This window comes from Phocoena phocoena, chromosome 4, assembly GCF_963924675.1.
Source record: "Phocoena phocoena chromosome 4, mPhoPho1.1, whole genome shotgun sequence".
In the NCBI taxonomy this organism is placed as follows: Eukaryota; Metazoa; Chordata; class Mammalia; order Artiodactyla; family Phocoenidae; genus Phocoena; species Phocoena phocoena.
In genome coordinates, this window is record NC_089222.1 from 88,117,870 (window position 1) to 88,137,863 (window position 19,994).

The window sequence follows — 19,994 nt, forward strand, 5'->3', positions numbered from 1 at the left end:
AGGATGTCTTATCAGTTATCTAGTCATTGATACTTAATGAGCTGCTCATTAACCAGTCAGACAGCCAGCATGAGGTTTAGTGATCATCCATTTAATATGAGGCCAACGAATAGGACTGTGAGGGAAGGGGACAAAGAGAAATGAAACAATTCAATTATGTATTAGATATTTACTGAGTGCCTATGTTCTAGGCACTATACTAGATGCTAGGGATTTTTGAAATGAGTGATGCAGCTTTTTGCCCTGCAGAAGCTCAGCGTCACAGAAAAGACATAAGCTGACTGAAAGCTTTAACATTTGCTTGGAAAAACAGATTAGACACCCTTCAGATAAGATAAGTTCACTACAGATCAACTGACTAGCCAGCAAAAATCTGTACAGTAAAGCTTATTAAACTTTAGTCTTTTTAAACTTTTTTTGTCTTTTATTTTTTTATTATTCTTTTTAAAATTTTTATTTTATGTTGGAGTATTGTTGATTAGCAATGTTTTGTTGGTTTCAGGTGTACAGCAAAGTGATTCAATTATATATATATATACATGTATCTGTTCTTTTTCAAATTCTTTTCCCACTTAGGTTATTACAGAATATTGAGCACAGGGAACTCTGCTCAATATTCTGTAAACTTTAGTCTTATTTATTACTATTAGACTTTACTATTCCCATTGATAGTGAATTTGTGATAATCAGGGTAGAAACGTTTCGCCCATTGGTGGTATATATTAATAATGTAAACAAGGTATAGATACTGCATTTTCATTACAGTAATGTTTAGTGCAGCAGGTTTCTGACTTCCTGACATAATCTCCACTTTAAAATTTTTTTTCTAAGAACAACACTGTATCACATTTGTTAAGAACAATTGACTTATACTAATGATGGGTATAATGTCAGGCAGGAAGTCTTACATTTTGGAAACCAAACCCTAAAAGGGGGAAAAAAATGTGGTTTTTGACAGATGACAAGGAGACATTGTAGATTTTAGGACAAGTTGAGAAAGTTCTTTTACAGTATCTTTTGATCCTACTGACTATCCAAAAATATCTAGACAGTAAAAAATTATCAGTAGGTTGTATTTTAAGGCCTACTTGCAAGTCAATTATTTTGGATTTGGCACAACCTCAGAGAAATCTTTTTACATGAAGGTTCTAGTTTCCAAGACAGCCCACAAAAATCTATTCACTTGTAACATGAATGATCAACCATGCAAGTACAGTATTTTGCAGGTGGTATCAGCAGCTATGTTCACAGACAACTATTAGTTCTGTAAGAATTTTTAACTCTTGTGTTTTCATTTTCATGATGATATGAAAAATTAATATAGTCATATTTTGGATCACCTAAATAAACACCCTATTACATGATTCTCGAAAGTGTGTTTATGGTTATCTTTATAATTGTGTAAGACTTGTGTTATCAACTGAGGTCTACTGTATATACTGGTTAAGAGCTGGCTGTCATTTGGCTGGCTTGCCTTGGAAAATTTCTCATAAAAATCCAGATTTCTGTTTTGTTTTGTTTTATTCTTTTAAGTCAGAAAATATGGCAACTACGGGCCTGTGGCAATAATAGAGCTGGGCAGTGACTGTTTCTTATTCAGCTCCTGGTTCTCTCATGCACATTTTCTCCCTATATTTGATAAGCATTAGAGTTTGTGCTTCCCAATCTAAGCAATGTTATATTTTCCAGAATGGAGTAGTAAGAGTTCTGGGAAAAGGTAGCCTACACCTCTGCACATGTGTGTAAACAAGTGTGTGTGAGTAGGAGCTTCTGCGGGATGTGGCTCCTCTCGGGGGCACCATCCCACTTTTTTCTCTCTGTAATCACAGTTTAGTATATAGCTTGAAATATAAACTAACCTTAAGGAACTAATTTCTAAGCTCCTGCATTCACAGACCCAGAGGCTTGCTGAGTTGCAAGGAATCCTAGTGTCCTTCCTTCCCTCCCCTAGCTACTCCCCAACCTTCCACATAATGCCTGCCTCTCATCCAGCATGTTTCCTTCCCTATTACTACTTGTTATTCATTTTTACTTCATTAATATTTAAAGATCATTGCAGTTATTCACTGAAAAGGGCAACACTTACCACCAACCATGCAAAGGTGAGCTCAGATGAAATTTCTAAGGAGATATTTTGAAAGCACGGTATTTCCAGAGTCTGATTTATCTCTATTTCTATTGTATGGTTGCTTCTCCATTCATCCTGTGTAACTGTAACAAAACATAAGGTAGAAAAGACATGGATCTGTGATTGGTTTGTAAAGTGCTTTTAATCCAAGAAGTGAGAACAGTTTTAGTATAGAGATTCATCTATCCTCAGGGTACACCTATGAAGGGGACCCCACCCACAGTCCTCGTATAAGTGGCAAAAGAGTCACTGAGAAGCACAGAGTTGTTACTCACTGAAAAACTATAGGGAAACTACCCTAACAGAATCCAGCTCACAGCTTGTTATGTTCCTCTGCGTTAGCCCCAAATTGGTGCTTTAGGCTTCAGATCACATTTCCTGGATCAGGTAGAACATAAAACGTTATAACCTAGCCTCTAACTGTCTTTTTAAAAATTTTAATAGACAGTTACTTTTAGAGAACTTTTAAGTTCATAGCAAAATTGAGTGGAAAGTACAGAGTTTCCATATATCCCCTGCCCCACCCATGCACAGCCTCCCCCATTACTAACACTCCTAACCACAGTGTTGCCTTCGTTACAATCAATGAACCGACATCAAACACATCATCACCCAAAGGCCATAGTTTATTTACATTAGGGTTCATTCTTGGTGTTGTACATTCCATGAATTTTGACAAATGTCTGACATGTACCCACTATTGTAGTATCATATAGAATAGTTTCACTGACCTAAAAATCCTCTGTGCTCTGCCTATTCATACCTTCCTCCTACCAAACTCCTAACATATGCTGATCTTTTTACTGTTTTCATACCTAATTGTCATTTTAGAGCTTATAAATATTTCTCCAAAGAAGAAATGACACAGAAAAACACATAAGGAACTCCAAGGAAGCACCATTAATAAATTATTTTCATTTTAAAAGTGAAATTAGATGAAGTTTTGTAGTCTCTCTTTTCAGGACGGTGATATATATATATATATATATACATACACACATATATATACATATGTAAGCAAACTATAATAATGTCAAAAATAACTTATAGGACTTCCCTCGTGGTGCAGTGGTTAAGAATCCGCCTGCCAATGCAAGGAACACGGGTTCCAGCCCCGAGCCGGGAAGATCCCACATGCTGCGGAGCAACTAAGCCTGTGAGCCACAACTACTAAGCCTGCGCTCTAGAGCCCATGCTCAGCAACAAGGGAAGCCACCGCAATGAGAAGCCTGTGCACCACAGCGAAGACTAGCCCCCGCTCGCCCCAACTAGAGAAAGCCCACGTGCTGCAATAAAGACCCAACGCAGGGCTTCCCTGGTGGCGCAGTGGTTGAGAGTCTGCCTGCCGATGCAGGGGACACGGGTTCGTGCCCTGGTCCAGGAAGATCCTGCATGCCGCAGAGCGGCTGGGCCCGTGAGCCATGGCCGCTGAGCCTGTGCGTCCAGAGCCTGTGCTCCGCAACGGGAGAGGTCACAACAGTGAGAGGCCCGCGTACCGAAAGACCCAATGCAGCCAAAAATAAATTTTAAAAAATAAATTTAAAAAAATTATAAATGAAAACAATTCTATCATCCTAATATCCTGAAAATCTTATTTCTTTTTTTCTACATCTATACAAATCTTATTTGTATGCATGTATTTTTTTTTCATACTTTGCAATTTTATTAACCAAAAAGTGTTACCTATATTTTTACTTAAAATGTTTTGCATGATTCTTAAGCTATTTGTGGTTGAAATTCTTAGATGCTTTATGTCATATATACACATCATCATTTGTTTAGTAATTTTCAATTATTGAAGCATATGCTTTTTCAGTTTGGGTTTTTACCTTATTTAAACTATTACAATCTTTATAGCAAGGATCGTCCTTAAACTAACAGCTTTCTTCTGACCATTCAGCTACTTAAGATAAATTCCCTGAAGTATAACGAATGGATCATGGGGTATGAACATCCTCATTATTATCAACAGCACATTTTAAAAAAAATAATTGGATATTTTGAAAGTTATACCTAGCCTTTAGAACTTCATTGTGTTTCAAGCTCTCATCAGTATCAGCTGTCCTCTTCACTGATAACTCTCTCCTCCCCCCCTTCCTTAATTGAAGCCAGGCCTTTCCATTGGGGCCCATCTTCCCCTCATCATTCTCAGACAGTGGTTGTTTGTTTTCTTATACCCTTATTTCCTCAAGATCAGGAGATGGAATCAGTGCCTTCTTTGCTTTCTACTGCTGCTTCAAAATATTACTCCAACCCCATAATTTAAAAAACAAAACAAAACAATAAAACCCTTGTCTTTTATGGTTAAAGGCATTTAACTATAACAGTACTTCCAAATGGAGTTACTTGTATATCACTATGAAACTTTTTTTGCCATGTTTGCATACCACCATTAATATTATTGATTTTATTTTTGAGATTATTGTAACTTTTCGACTTATATCAGTTTATTTTATTTTAAAAAAATTTTTAATGAGAGAAATTTTATTTAATTTATTTTTTTGGCTGCATTGGGTCTTCATTGCTGCACACGGGCTGTTCTCCAGTTGTGGCAAGCGGGGGCTACCCTTCGTTGAGGTGCACAGCTGTGGCACGTGGGCTTAGTAGTTGTGGCTCACGGGCTCTAGAGAGCAAGCTCAGTAGTTGTGGTGCACAGGCTTAGCTGCTCTGCGGCATGTGGGATCTTCCTGGACCAGGGCTCGAACCTGTGTCCCCTCCATTGGCAGGCGGATCCTTAACCACTGCACCACCAGGGAAGAACCTATCAGTTTATTTTAAACAGAGACTGACCTAGGCACACATTTGTGTAGTTTATGAAATCTACTTGGTACATTAACTCTATTTTATTGTGCATTACCCAAATACATAAGTATTAAATTTTTTGTAAAGTTTGTCCAGATTCTGGGAAGTTGGAAATACAAGTGGCATAACTTTTTGAATATTCCTGAAATTCCTAATAAAAACAGACTAACTAGAGTAGCAAAACTAAACACAATATCTACAGCAATATCTGCGGGAACACTAAATAACAATATATCACCATTAATAGGTGGAGACAAACCACTAGACCACTGTGATATCAGCAACTGTGCAAAAAGAAACAGGAAAATCAGCTGGGCTCCTGATGGCCCTTAGAACTAGAGAACTCTCCCCCTGCCCCAGAAAAAAACCAACAGGCAATCACTGGGGAAAAAGGCAGACTAATCTGAGAATAGCAGCAGAAATGCAGAAAGAAGTATGTAGGCACCAAATTATCAGAGCCTTCTAGGGAAAGAAGAAAAGGCTTGTCAGTGCTAGAGCAGAGGGGACTCTTCAGACATATCCCATACTGAGAAGAAACCCCTGGGAGTAGAATCCAAATTAAACAGGACAGGCCCAACAGGAGAAAGCAAAGTGGCAATTTAGATAAAAGTGAGGGATAGGAGGAAAGGAAGTACATCTCACAAAGTACAGTGGCATATAATTTACCTTGAACATAACAGAAGAGAGAGCTCTAGAGAAACTGAAGACTCTAGAAAAGATAGCCTGGCCCACTCTTCCATGATAAAAATCAAAATCCATTTAACTTAAACATACTTAGATTGAGCAATAGAAAAGAAATGGGGTAGAATCACATGTAAAGATACCATAAGAAAAAAAAAGAGAGAACAAAGTAACATTCCTACAACAATAACAGCATATTAGAAAGACATGACTTCAAAATAAATAAAAACTATAGCCTACTTATTCAAAATGAGCTAAAAGAAATAAAGAAAATGATATAAGCTATGAGAAAATTTAGAAAGACTAGTAAATGAGTCAATTGGAGAGAAGAAAGTTTATAAAAGATAAGTAAGAGAATTCAGGAAAGGGTTGGAAATAATAAGTTTTGAAAATCATTTCAGAAATTAAGAGCAAACTAGAAAAAAACCAAGAATATATTAACACAAAAGCTAATGCATTAAAAGAAATTTAAAAAATAGAATGAGGGAAATTTTTAAAGAAATAAGTTAATAAATAATGAATTTTAAAAGAAAAAAAGAGGTAAAAGGGATTCAAAGAAAGAGACAGGCAAAGAAGATAAAAAGTATGCTTAATAGAAGATACTCAAGGAAATAAACAATAGACAGAAAAAATACTGAAAATTATAATCAAGTACAATTTCTTAAAATAAAATGACTAGAAAATATTAAAAGATTATACTTCAAAAGTAGGAAAATAGTCTCAGAATGGACATTAAGCATTTTCTTATAAAAGTATTAAACAAAGTCAGTTCTGGGGAAAGAAAATCAAATTGTTATTAACTTTTGGACAGCAAATCTTTATGTCAGAAAACAATATAGTAACATATCGAATATACTCAAGGAAAGAAAATATGAGGTAAGGATATTACATTCAGTCTTTAATATGAAGACTATAAAAATCATGTTAGAGTCATGCAAGAACTCAGGGAATATTGCCCCATGAACATTTCCTGAGGATTCTCCAATAGAATATACTTCAAACTGAAGAGACATTCACATAAAGTCTAGGGGTAAGTGTTGAATATATATTTACCTTTAGCACTAAGAATAAATAATTGTTATAAGAGAGTAGTAATGAATATGTATTTTTAAATAAAGATACAACATAAGTATCAAAAACGCAGATGAGGCGGGGATTGAGGTTTTGCGGGCATGAAGATGTCAGTGAAAAAAAGATATGTATAAAACTGAGCAAATGTGTTAAAAAAAATCACAATTTTCAGGGCCCTGGAAATTGATCAAAGACAAACATTTAATTGGGAAGCATTTTTTCCTGAAAAACCACTAGAGTTTCAATAAGAACAGTAGGAGTCTTTAGCCTTCTTGCTTAGGGATCCTTCTATCCCCTTTCCTGACTAGGTCGGTGAGAAAGGTAGTTTCACCATCTTAGAGCTGGCTACAAAACCCAGCAGCTTTTCTTCCAAAAGGGGAAGACTTAAATTAGGTCTGAGCATGAAAATCCTTCACTTAGTCAGCTAACAGGGACAAACTTGGTAGGAAACAGAGAAAAACTGACGCTTGGTTAGCCTGGGTTTGCAGTCTCATTTGGGATGAGGGGCAGAGCAGATAGACAGTTAACATGGAGATTCTAGAAATCAGAGAGTCATATAATAGCTGTCATAAATTCTCTACATATCTCAGGCTGACTGGGAAAATATACACATGAGTCGGGGGGACCTAAGAGAGCCCAGTGAAAAGTGAAAGCCAAGGGAGGTACTACTGTCGCAATTTTGAAGGCACTCCCTAACCCCGCCTCCACAGACATCTATGTGTAGAGGGTGGAAGCCTATTGGGCTTGAGGTATTTGAGCACAATTTTTTGGCAAATTCATTTGTGGACCAACAAAGGGGCTTTGCCAATGTAGGGGCAACTCCTTGGAAGCCAAACTAAAGACATAAGAATTATAGTAAAAAGCTAAGCAGAGATTTCAATGGCCACACACTGCAAAGGAGACGGATTTTGCAATTTAAATATGGGTAAGTTACTAAAATTTTGAAAAACCCACAGAATCTAGAGTTGTCGCATTATGGGTTTTTTGTTTTTGTTTTTACGTTTAGCTTTCAACAAAAAATGAGGACATATGAAGGAAACAGGAAAGTGTGATCCATACTCAAGAAAAAAGCAGTTCATTGAAACTGACTCTGAGCAGATCCTACATGGGATTTAACAGACTTCAAAGCAGCTATTAAAAGTATGTTCAAAGGATTAAGCAAAATATGATGGCAATGACTCAATACATAGGGAATTTTAGTGAGGATAAAATGAACCAGATGGTTATTCTAGAGTTGAAAAGTCAATAATAAAAATAAAAAATTCACTGGGAATTCTCAACAGCCAATTTGAGATGGCAGAAGAAAAAAATCAGTATGTCCGAATAATGATTAATATAAATTATCTAATCTGAATAGCAGAGAGAAAGACGATTGAAGGAAAACAAAGAGTTTCAGAGCCATATAGGACAATATCAAGTGTCCTAACATATATGTAATTAGAGTCATAGAAGGAGAGATGAAACAGAGGGGGACAGAACAAATATTTGAAGAAACAAAGACCAAAAACTGCATATTTGATTTTTTAAAAATTTCCCCAAATTAATCTACACATTCAAGAACTTTAAAACCTTAATACGATAAATACAAAGAAACACCCAACTAGGCATGTCATAATCAAACTGCTGAAAGCCAAAACAAAGAGAAAAGTAGAAAAGCAGTGATTGAAATCAGTAAGGAAAAAGCCCCAAACTTATCACATGCAGGGACCAATAAAAGAATTAATGGCTCTTGTCTCACTAGAAACAATGGACATCAGAAGACATATTCAAAATACTGAAAGAAAAAACAGTCCACTAAGAATTCTACAGTCATTGAAAATATCATTCAAAACTAAAAATGAAAAAAAGAAAAACCAGAATTCATGGCAAGTAGATTCGTTTTATATGAAATTCTAAAGTAAGTCCTTCAGGCTGAAAGAAAATGACACCAAATAGTAACTTCACTCCATGGGATGGAAAGAAGAGCATAGGAAATGGTAAATATATGGGTCAATATAAAATATATACATTTTTTTTCTTTTTTCTTCTCAATTTCTTTAAGAACATGAAATTCTTTAAACCATTAATTGCGGCACTGTTCTGTTGGCTATGTTATAGGAGATCATTCATGTGTCTGTTTTTTGTCTACTTTTTCTTTTTCACAACTTACTCCAGCACATCCTTTCCTTTTGCTATTATTGTCAATAATAACACAATATATATTCTTTATATATGTAATACATATAATAAACTGCATATATAGAAAAAATAGAAACATTGGAGTTAGCCAACAAGGACATTAACTCTTTTTAACATATTTAAGAATAGAGAAAGAGATGAAGGAACTACATGAAAAGATGAATAATTTCATCAAAGAATTAAAAATCTAAAAAAACCAATAACTTAAAAATATAACATCAGAAATTAAGAATGAATTTGATGAGATTGAAAACTTACTGGATACCAAGAAAAATAAGATTCGTGAATTGGAAAATAGGTCAATAGAAAATTTCTAAACTGAACCATAGGAAGGAAAAAAAGTAGGAAATACAGAAAGAAGAGTATTAGAAATCATTTAAAAAATCTATTTAGTTACAATTTTTAACACTAGAAACCTAACATCACAAATTTAAATGCTAATTTAAAAAAACATGCAAGTGTGAGAAATAACATGAGTGAATTTCTGTATAATCTGGGAATGGGGAAAACTTTTCTTAACTATGACTCAAAATTAGAACCAATAAGGAAAAAAAGTGATATATTTTATGTCATAAATGTAAGAATTATGCTGCATTGGAAACAGTAGCATAAGAAAGTATGGACAGAGGACAAACTGAGAAAATATTTGCAATTTATATTATAAATGGTTAATAGATTTTATATGTGGGACATTTTCAGCCTAATAAGGATAATAACTATAATGAATTAAAACTCATTAATATGTTTAAATTCGTATAAATTCTTGATACTTAACACAAATACTTATTTATGACCTAAGAATGCTAGTGAACCAACTCATTTTTAAATCTGGTAAATAAAGGGAAAGAACCAAGTGTCTATTCTGCTTTTCTTATACAAATTGTACATGTAGTAAATAATTGGTTCATGGGAGGAATTTCTCTTTATAAGAATACTTCAGCTGATAAATGAAGGAATGATAGAATTAGAACATCACTCTGGCAGCCCATAATGAACGAATGGATCTAGGCAATACCCATCAGTGGCTGTTAACATCACACAATCAGACATTATGTAGCTCTGATGTAACTACACAACATCATCTATGAAATACTCTTGTCAGAAAATAAAAATAAATATGATCAAATCTGTATACCTAACTAAAAGGTGAAAGAGGAACATGGAGATACCATGAGATGTGAAAAGCAAAACCCAGGCTGTGGGTAATTCTACAGGACAAATAATCAAATTTGTTCAACAAATGCATTGGAAAAGAAATGTAAGACAGCCTTCAGATTAAAAGGGAACAGACTGGTCAGAGGCAGGTGGTGGGGAGTAGGCAAAATGAGTGAAAGTGGCCAAAAGGTACAAGCTTCCAGTTATAAAATAAATAAATTCTGGGGATGTAATGTACAGCATGGTAACTAAAGTTAAAAATGTGTTTAAAAGGGCTTCCCTGGTGGCACAGTGGTTGAGAGTCCGCCTGCCGATGCAGGGGACACGGGTTCGTGCCCGGGTCTGGGAAGATCCCACGTGCCGCGGAGCGGCTGGGCCCGTGAGCCATGGCCGCTGAGCCTGCGTGTCCGGAGCCTGTGCTCCGCAACGGGAGAGGCCACAACAGTGACAGGCCCGCGTACCGCAAAAAAAAGAAAAAAAAAGGTGTTTAAAAGTTGCTAAAAGAGCACATCTTAAGGGTTCTCATCATAAGAAAAAAATTTTCACTGTGTGAAGTGATGGATGTTAACGGAACTTACTGTGGTGATCATTTTACAATATATACATATATCAAATCATCATGTTGTATACCTAAAATGAATACAATATGTCAATTATATCTCAATAAAACTGGGAAAAAAAGGTCAAAGAACACACTATGCCTTTAGACAGGGTAGTAGCATGTAGTTAGACTGAGATTATCAAGATTATATTATCCAGATTATTCCATTCTATTACCGGTACTATTACTCTGTTATTATAGTCTATACTACTTCTATTACCACACCTCCTCCTCCTTCTACTACCTTTCCTCCTTCTTCTCCTACTACTGCTTCTAACAATGACATTAACCACCCCCAAGGCTTTTGTTGTAATCTGGGAAATTAAAGCCATATTGTACTTTTTAGAACTAATCCTAACAACTACACATTTCAGACACATTAAAGTCTCACAGTCTGAAGCATCGTGGGATCCAGTAGCGTCAAATGATGGAAACCTGGATGACAATAACCCAAGGCTTGACTCAGAGAACTGCGTTTCTTGGAATAACCCTAAAACTAACCTAAAAGGAAACCCTGTCAAGTGAAAATGAAAAAGAAGCAAATGCCAAACAGTGTGTTACATTTCTACCCTCATCCACAGCCTCAGAGCACTAGCTCACACAAAGGAACAAGGTATAGTGAAGAGAAGAGTCCCTTCTCAGCTAGGCACTCCAGGAACATGGGGACAGGATTTAGACACACTGTTTTGTGAGCAGGCAGGGAGGAGAATGACTCTGCAGACAACAGAAAGGAAACAGAAAGAGGTCCCAACCACCTCTGGTCCCTCAGCCTTTTCCTATTTAGATTCTCATACACCACTTCGATTTGCATTTGTTCATGTATTGCACATACTTGCACTCATGTGTGCTTTGCTTACCCAACCAGCCTGTAAACCTGAAGATCTCCCAGGGTTGTGAGAGGGAAATGGCAAGAGAGAGAGGAGAAGGAGTGAAGATCAAAAGAATACAGGGGAAAAAGATGTCATGAGGGGGGATTTGACAGGGCTTTTGAGTGACAACTGCCCGTCTAAGTATCTGCCCCTTAGCTTTATACCAGGCTTACAATTTTGATCATTCTGTGGTGAAAGAGTTCTTTCCCTTTCTGTTTTTCTTTTTTCTATTTTGCTCCCTTTGTACCCAAACACACAATACCAGAACAATTTCTCTAACATCGAGGCCATTGTTTTTTCCGTCTGGTCCGGCAGATCAAGAGCAAAGTTACAGTCAGAAGACTGGGAAATGGACAACCACAAAGCATATATACTTGGCTTCTGCCTCCCCAGTGATTTGCAGTTTTTAGTAGTTACAAGCTTGGCCCTTTATTTTAAGAAATACACTTTCCCTCAAAGGCAACACCACTCTCCTTTCTGAATGGCACTGTACCTCTTCTCCACTGCTGTCTTTATGTTGAGCCATTCCCACCTCCTATTTCCTATACGGCACATTAATCCATGTTGTCAATTCTCCATGGAATAAACACTAGGTCCTCACATATGCAGTAGCATAGTTTACAGTTTTAGGAAGAAGACCCAAAATCTTTGTCTAAAGCCAAGGTCAGTGTGTACTTGTGCTAATGTGTGGCACATGTTTTGTTGGGCTCCATATCAGGCAGACACAAAAAGAGAGGGCGGAAGACTCATTTTCAATGAGACCTGAGATATAGAGTTCACTCATTATTATTTTTACTATTCATAATGAAAAGTACCATTTTCCAAACTCTTACTCTTGGGCAGGAACTATGCTAAGTGCTTTACACAGATTATCTCATCTAATCGTCAAAATAATGGTACCTGTGAAGGAGTTCCTATAATTATCCGTATTTGTTATATCAGGAAACAAAAACTTAGGGACTTAGAAGAACCCGGCGAAGATGAAATATATAGTGAATGACAGAGCCAACATTCAAATCCAGGCCACCTGATGCCAAAATATATGTAGGCAAACACTGTTCTATACAGGTCTTCTCATTTCTCTTCACTCAACCCCCACCATCCCAACCTATCCCCAAATGAAGTATTTTTTCCTTGGAAAACAGCAATGGGAATGGGGCATTGTTAAGGTAGAGGTAGAAGAGATCCTGCTCTATAGCTGGACTGCCCAACACCACGCATGGTCTTATCTCTTGAGAAGTGGAGAGGAAGTAATAAATCCATACCTGTTGTTTTTCCTGGGCAGCTCCATGCCTTCTTTAGCATAGCGTTCATGAGTTAGTTTTTGCTGTGCTTTTTTCATATAACACCAGGTCACTTTGCCCCTGAGGTAAAAGCATTCCATTTCCAGTGCATTTTCCATTTGGCTTTCGTTTTCATCTTTTCCATTAGTATAAACGGAGATCATTTATTTTAGGACCAACTAATTTAGGGTAGGCATTACTGTCATCATTTTCCAGATGGGCTCAGAGAATGTACATGCCAGGCCCCAGGTGAAATTCTTTTCTAGCCAGAAAGGTACTAGAACTTTAACCTAGGATTCCTGCCTTCAAAGGCAGCCTTCTAAATCAAGAATGAGTGAATGCTACACATTCAGCAGCCTCCTCGGTACCTTTCCTTGCCTTATACTAAATATATCCAAATCCACTTTGATAAGTCCCCCCCAAACTGCTCTGATTCCTTTGCCTCCCATCTCAGTGAATGGCACCACCATTCAGGTGTGCTTGCCAGACACATGCATGATTTTTCTCTCCCTTGCTCATACTGCCATTGTTCTAGATCCACTCTATTACCAAGTCCTACCTGTTTAACGCTCAAAGCTCAAATTCTTCATCTTCTTTCTACATCTACCCAAACTATCACTCTGTCTCCTCTGGGCTACTGGTCTCCTAACTTGTCTCCACCTTCTCCTTCTCATCCCCCTTCACTTCATTCTCATACTGAAGCCAGCACCAGCTTTTTATAACACAAATTCAATCAGGCTATAAATGTCATGCCATCCTTTGGTTGAAAATACTTTGATGTCTTCCCAAGGCACTTAGATAAAAATCCAAACCTCAAACATGGCTGACAAAGTTCAGCATGATCTGGTCCTTACCGTATCTCCCACCTCATCCCTTAATTCTGTACCGAAGTCCCACTGGCATCTTCCTATGTCCTCAAACACTACATAGCCCTTCATATCAGCTGTTCCTTGTCTCTGGATCACTCACAAACCTTCCACCTCTCAAATGGTGTTAATATCTACTAATCTTCAGACCTCAGCTCAGGTGTTGCTTTCTCAGAGTCAATTTTCCTGACTTCTATTATACTCTCTCACAAAATCACTGTAGTCTTTACCACTTATCACTGGTGCAATTTTACATGTATTCTGGCACATGGCTGGCTCAGAACACATACTTGTTGAACAAATGAGAGGTGAACGAATGCATGTGCTTCCTTCCCCCTCCCAGACATGCTTACCATTTGTCTGAATCTGTAGGTTGTAGATTTTCGTCTGAATGCCCTCTGGGTACAGAGTGAAGCTACACTCATACTTTCCAGTGAGCAAGGAGGACATGTTCCTTAAGTGCAGAGTCCACTTTGACACATTCCTGGGAGCTTCTCTGAAAGCCACCAGCGACTCACAGGGGCTTCCACTGGCACAGTAAAAGCCACGTTGGGGATGATAAAGGGCAATCAGGTCCAACTTATCAGTGACCTTGGAAAACTGCAACTGCACCAAGAAGCCTTTCTTCTGTGTTTGGCAGGTCAGGTTGACATCAGAACCCGGTAATGCATAAATGTCTTCTTCTGCATTGAACGTTTCTTCCAATACTCCTGAAAAGGAAGGACGTGAGCCATCAGTTTGCATGATTCACACAGAGTGACTCAATGAGAAACCTTGGTTACTTTGGTGAAGTGAGGGAGCAGCTGGAACTTTCCTCCCTGGCTGACTTAGAGAGAGCTTGTTCCTGATCTAGACAGAGAAGCATAAGACTCAATACAAATGAGGAGGCATTTGCTTAAAGACACTAGAGGAAATTATTGACTTTTGAATGTCTATCACTTTGTCTATTGGTCTGTCCAAAAAATAATGCAAGTTCTCTGACTACCTGTGAAAAAAAGTAAGCCTATTTAAAGATTGGAGCCCACTAGCAAGTTTATTATGACAACTACTCTTACAATGAATATAATTGGCTTTTTTTGTTTATGAATCAAAAGCACATAACATATAATAACACACAAATATTATTTTCTGAAGCTGAAAAATAACTGATATGCGTACGTTTTTAAAAATATATGTTTACAAGAGGGTTTTACATAGGTTATTTTGTTTAATCCTCTGCACACACCAAAGGGTGATTTTTCTGTTTGTTTTTAAATTTTATTTATTTATTTTTGGCTGTGTTGGGTCTTTGTTGCTGCGTGCGGGCTTTCTCTAGTTGCAGTGAGCATGGGCTACTCTTCGTTGAGGTGCGCGGCTTCTCACTGTGGTGGCTTCTCTTGTTGTGGAGTATGGGCTCTATAGGCGCATGGGCTTCAGTAGTTGTGGCACACGGGCTCAGTAGTTGTGGCTCACAGGCTCTAGAGCGCAGGTTCTGTAGTCGTGACGCATGGCTTAGCTGCTCTGCAATATGTGGGGTCTTCCCAGAAAAGTGATCGAACCCGTGTCCCCTGCATTGGCAGGTGGATTCTTAACCACTGTGCCACCAGGGAAGTCCAAAGGGTGATGTTTGTTAACATTGTTTATCAAAGAGGAAAATGAGGCACAGAGAGATTAAGTGATTTGCTTAAAGTCACACCTCAGTAAAAGAACATTAATTTGGTTGTCTAGAGTCTGTGCTCCTTCTATAACCTTCATGACCTCCAAACTGCCTTCCAAACTGGTTGAGAAGAGTAAGAAATTTGACATTCAATATCAGAGGATCAAAAGGGCCATCATTTCCATGTAGTTAGGGTGCCTGAGGAAAGGATGGGGAAAAAACAGCGGTAGAGGTTTCCACTAAAGATAACCCGCTGGTCAGCATCATCTATAATCAACACTGAAACACTAGACATGAAAGAAGATTCCCTCCCATCAGCTCTCTGACCAAATGGTACAGGACACTTACAATATGTTAAGCACTGAGCCTTTGACATGCCTTCAATAGTGTAGGTCTCAGTTTTAGAATTAACATGGAATACTGTTACAGGAATGATATATTATTGTGACAAGTACCACTGAAGCTCACAAAGGAAAAAGATAAAAAGATGACAAGCAACTGAGAAAAAAACAGGCTCCAAAGGTACTGGACAAACGGGAGTTACTACACTTTTATGAATGCAAAAGTTTGGGTAGGCAGAGGTTACTGCAGCTTAACGTAGCTCCCTGTGAGCTCACCTTTGCCTGGTAATACATCTCTGATCCTATCTACAGCATTATATTCCAAAGTCTCCTTTGATTTAGAAATTCTCCTTTAAAATCTTCATAACTATATCTGAAAAGCAGAGTTAATTCTTAAGACACTCGGGCTCACTCTAATACCCTCGTGCTACGGAATGCAGAACAAATCTCTCCTCCTGCTGTTTTTAAATAGGCCCTTTAGGCACTGGTCCCCGCTGTCATAAGGACCCTACTTTGTCTCCCAGGTCCATACCTACACATGCCTCATTAAAATTCAACGTATGTTCAGCTCCCAAAGATCTTAGTATTTGGAGGAGAAATTCTTGGCTATATCCAAAAGAGAAAGTATTTGAGAAAGAGAAAAGGTTGAGCTAGGAGCTAGCTCTGAGTCTTGATGGCTTGTGATTTTTCTAGTATTCCGGAGTTATTCTGACTATCACTTGGAAAGCATTTCATTTGCAAGAAGCACAATTTCCCAGTTACTCCAAGAGACCCTCTTAGAAAGAAAATGGGTGAAAATGTCTCAGAGCAGTGGCACAAACCACCCACTCCCTTCTTGTTTTTAGTGCTCATTTGTAATCCTTTCTAGACTCTTAACATCTCTCTGAGAGCTGCCACTTAAACACATAACTGAAAACCTTAATAACAGTCTGCCTTTGGTGATCAATTTCGGCAGTAGCCACAAGGCATTTTAAATAAACAGAGGCCCCATTCCCCCCAAAGCAGCCGATCTGACAAGAAAGGACAACCAGAAGCCTTACCCCTGACAAAATGTATCTGGATGATGGAATAGACAGCACAGTATGTCCATTTTCCCCCCATAGTCTCCTGAAGGCCTCACACCAGCATTTCCATAATGATCACAGAAGTCAATAGATGCCTTTAACTAAGCAAACTCCAGCCACCCTGTTCGTGCTGAAAAAACGCCGCATCTACCAAACGCCTGTGTCTGTTTATCACTTGGCAAGACCCCCGGAAATGAAACGTAGACAGGAAAGTAATGTGGTTCAGAGCTAAGTATAACCTTCAACAGAACAATGTTGAAATTGTTCTCTGAAATCTTGTGTATCACCTTCGTTAAAAGCATTTTTAGTATCCAAAAATTCTCTCCTTCAGGATCTGTGTGTCAGTCAAGCTGCTTCTGAAATCCACACAAAGGAAGTCATGCAGAGCAGTTCATAATCTGCTTTTTATACATTTCTTTTCAAGAGCACAAAGTCATTTAACAAATGTGAGCTCAGTGTCTTTCATAATAGTTTTTCTGTTCAATTTTAAAATATGTTTTCTTTCCAGAATTGCTTCAGGGTGAAAGAACAAAGAATTAACAGGTTTAATTTTAATAAAATCTGAGAAGTAACAGAGGGTAGCTCCAGCTAAGAAATGGAATTTTAACGTCTCCCTTCTTTCAGGGAAACCCACATTCCCTGGAGGTGAGGAGGCGAGGGCTCCTTTTCCACCCTGTGTCTGGGATAGGCTGGTGGTCAAGTAGGGAATTCTCCCACCCTGCTGGCGGGAGGTCTGTTTTGATGATGACAGAAAAGCGTGTCTTTGCCTCAGCAAAGATCATGTAGAATAAGACAGAAACAATCAGAATCCAAAGGCAGAGAGAATCTCCCACCTCAGCTGGTTACCAGGCCCTGTTACATCCACCCACTTACTTCCATTTACTGAGGACCGGATTTCAGGGAAGTGACTCCTTGGTAAAAATCCCTGGTTATTCGCAGAAGGACATGATGACTGTTCCCTGTCAGATACAGCTGTATTGGTTTTCTACCTTGGGGTAAAATAGGCCGTCTTTACCTGCCAACATTAAGAAAAGAAACATTAGGCTGGAACTACGGCCTAAGTTTAATGAACAAAGAATAAAAATGAATTAATATGTACCATCTTATGAACAATTGGTGAAATATTCTGTGACCCTAATCTCATTACTACCAGCAAGGCTAAAGACAAATGAGAAGACTGAGTTGTATTCCTGAGATGGTTACTCTTTTGAGGTCAGGGAGAGATAATTCTGACCAGGTCATCATCATGGATCATGACATCATGGGTGTACTGATCTGTCCTATGCAAGGACCTGGGGGGGGATATGGATGATGCTAAGATATAAAGCATCACTCTTGCCATTCAGGAGATTAGAATTACCTGGGAGAAGACATTTGCATATGGTGAAATAGGGCTACTGCCTTCCTGGACATCCAGGCTACCCTCTACACCACCCCTACAAATATTTGCCATGACAATTGTCATACTCATTACTACTCAGCTAATGGTGTTTCCTGCAGTGGCCAGAAAATGGAGTTACTGATTTCCTACTCCAGGGATCCCAAACTTTTATTCCTATCCCCCACTACCACCTCCACAGTAGGTCTCAGGTCCCTGGAGGTGTTGGGTCAGTTGGGGCTGACAGGGATATTTTCAGGGAGGACTGGGGAGTTCAAAGTCTTTGATTGAAAGGCAAGAAGAAACATCACTGCTCTCGATGCCTTCATATCTGCCCCTTTCCTCCTAGAAATTCTAGTAAATCACGGTGATGGAGTATAGAGGCAAAAACAGGCCGGAAGATATAGTAAGAAGACCCTGATCTATAGGTTGGTGTCCCTATTAAACTGGGAGACATTACAAGCCTGGGGAGGGATTTCAGTTACTTTACTCCACATGTCATATTAAGAGGAATCTACCTAAGTAGAAACCAATAAGAATTTAAATTTATTGAATTCTCTAAGAAAATATCCTCCCCCTTGAATCATCTAGAGGTCTCTTATCTCTTATTGCCTGAAGGTGAAGCAACTCTTCAAATAAATCCCTCAGATTCAGAAAAAGGGAAATCCTCACTTGTTTTCCAGAGCTACAGAGTAACTTTTAATGGAATCCATGCCTGGGGTTGGGATGCCCAGGGCCCCATTTAGTGGCTACTGGGCAAATTTGCCCATCCTGGGCGTGGTTTTTATACTTCCGTGGCCTAGAGTCATCAGATTGGACTGATTTTCCTTTGAGATTCACCCAGGCTCTAATAGAAGAAAAATTTCAGATGCCCACAGAATATTAATTGTGCTCACCTGGCGTCCTGCAGCTACGAGCCCGGCGCCAGCCCCTCCATGGCTGTTTGCATACAGCAGGTGGCAGTGACACCCCACAGACCAGCACTGCTAGCCCAGTGACGGGGATTGCCCTCACTGCTTTACAATCCTGGGAATATTTGCTAAAGGCCTTTTCAGCATGAGGGTAGGCATTCTCTATACTTAAAAATAACTCTTCTATGGAAGTCATGTCAATCTCTTCTATTATCCTCCCTGCTCACTAAATCCCAACTGCATGGTGTTTCTTCTGCCTTAGATTAGAGTCTACTGCATATAAAGAGAAAAAAGAAGCAGTCAGTTTCACACACAAAAAGAAATCTTGAACTTCAGAAGCAAATTCAATTATTGACAAAGTGAAGCAGGGGCACACATTATTTCTGCTACAGGCAAGACATAAATGTGTGTTTTGGACAAACTTTTTAAATGCTCCATCTAAACACTTACCCTCAAGGAGATTAAGGACATTTTCAGAAATAGGAAGTTGAGCAAAAGGTAATCTTGTTTTTTGTGGTTTTCAGAGAGGTTAACTCAAATATTATTGATTTGTCTTGGATTTTATTCTTTTTTTTTTTTAACATCTTTATTGGGGTATAACTGCTTTACAACGGTGTGTTAGTTTCTGCTTTATAACAAAGTGAATCAGTTATACATATACATATGTTCCCATATCTCTTCCCTCTTGCATCTCCCTCCCTCCCACCCTCCCTATCCCACCCCTCCAGGCAGTCACAAAGCACCTAGCTGATCTCCCTGTGCTATGCGGCTGCTTCCCACTAGCTATCTACCCTATGTTTGGTAGTGTATATATGTCCATGCCTCTCTCTTGCCCTGTCACAGCTCACCCTTCCCCCTCCCCATATCCTCAAGTCCGTTCTCCAGTAGGTCTGTGTCTTTATTCCTGTCTTACCCGGATTTTATTCTTTAACTACTTATATAAAAAAATAAGAACGTGGAGTGTTATACTGTTGTACATGTTTCTTTCCCAAAATGTTTAGGAAACATGCTGCTTGATGTTTCAGTTAAT

General features: G+C 38.5%; 1 protein-coding gene across 1 annotated transcript in view; it reads right to left on the reverse strand.

Annotated features, from left to right (window-relative positions):
• The window catches only part of CD96 (CD96 molecule), an 84,398-nt gene extending 67,686 nt beyond the window's left edge, over window positions 1–16,712 (reverse strand). The window contains 3 exon segments of the mRNA XM_065875866.1: window positions 2,087–2,211; window positions 13,988–14,344; window positions 16,652–16,712. Of these exon segments, the coding sequence (XP_065731938.1) occupies window positions 2,087–2,211; window positions 13,988–14,344; window positions 16,652–16,712 (543 nt within the window).
• Between the last annotated feature and the right edge of the window lie 3,282 nt (window positions 16,713–19,994).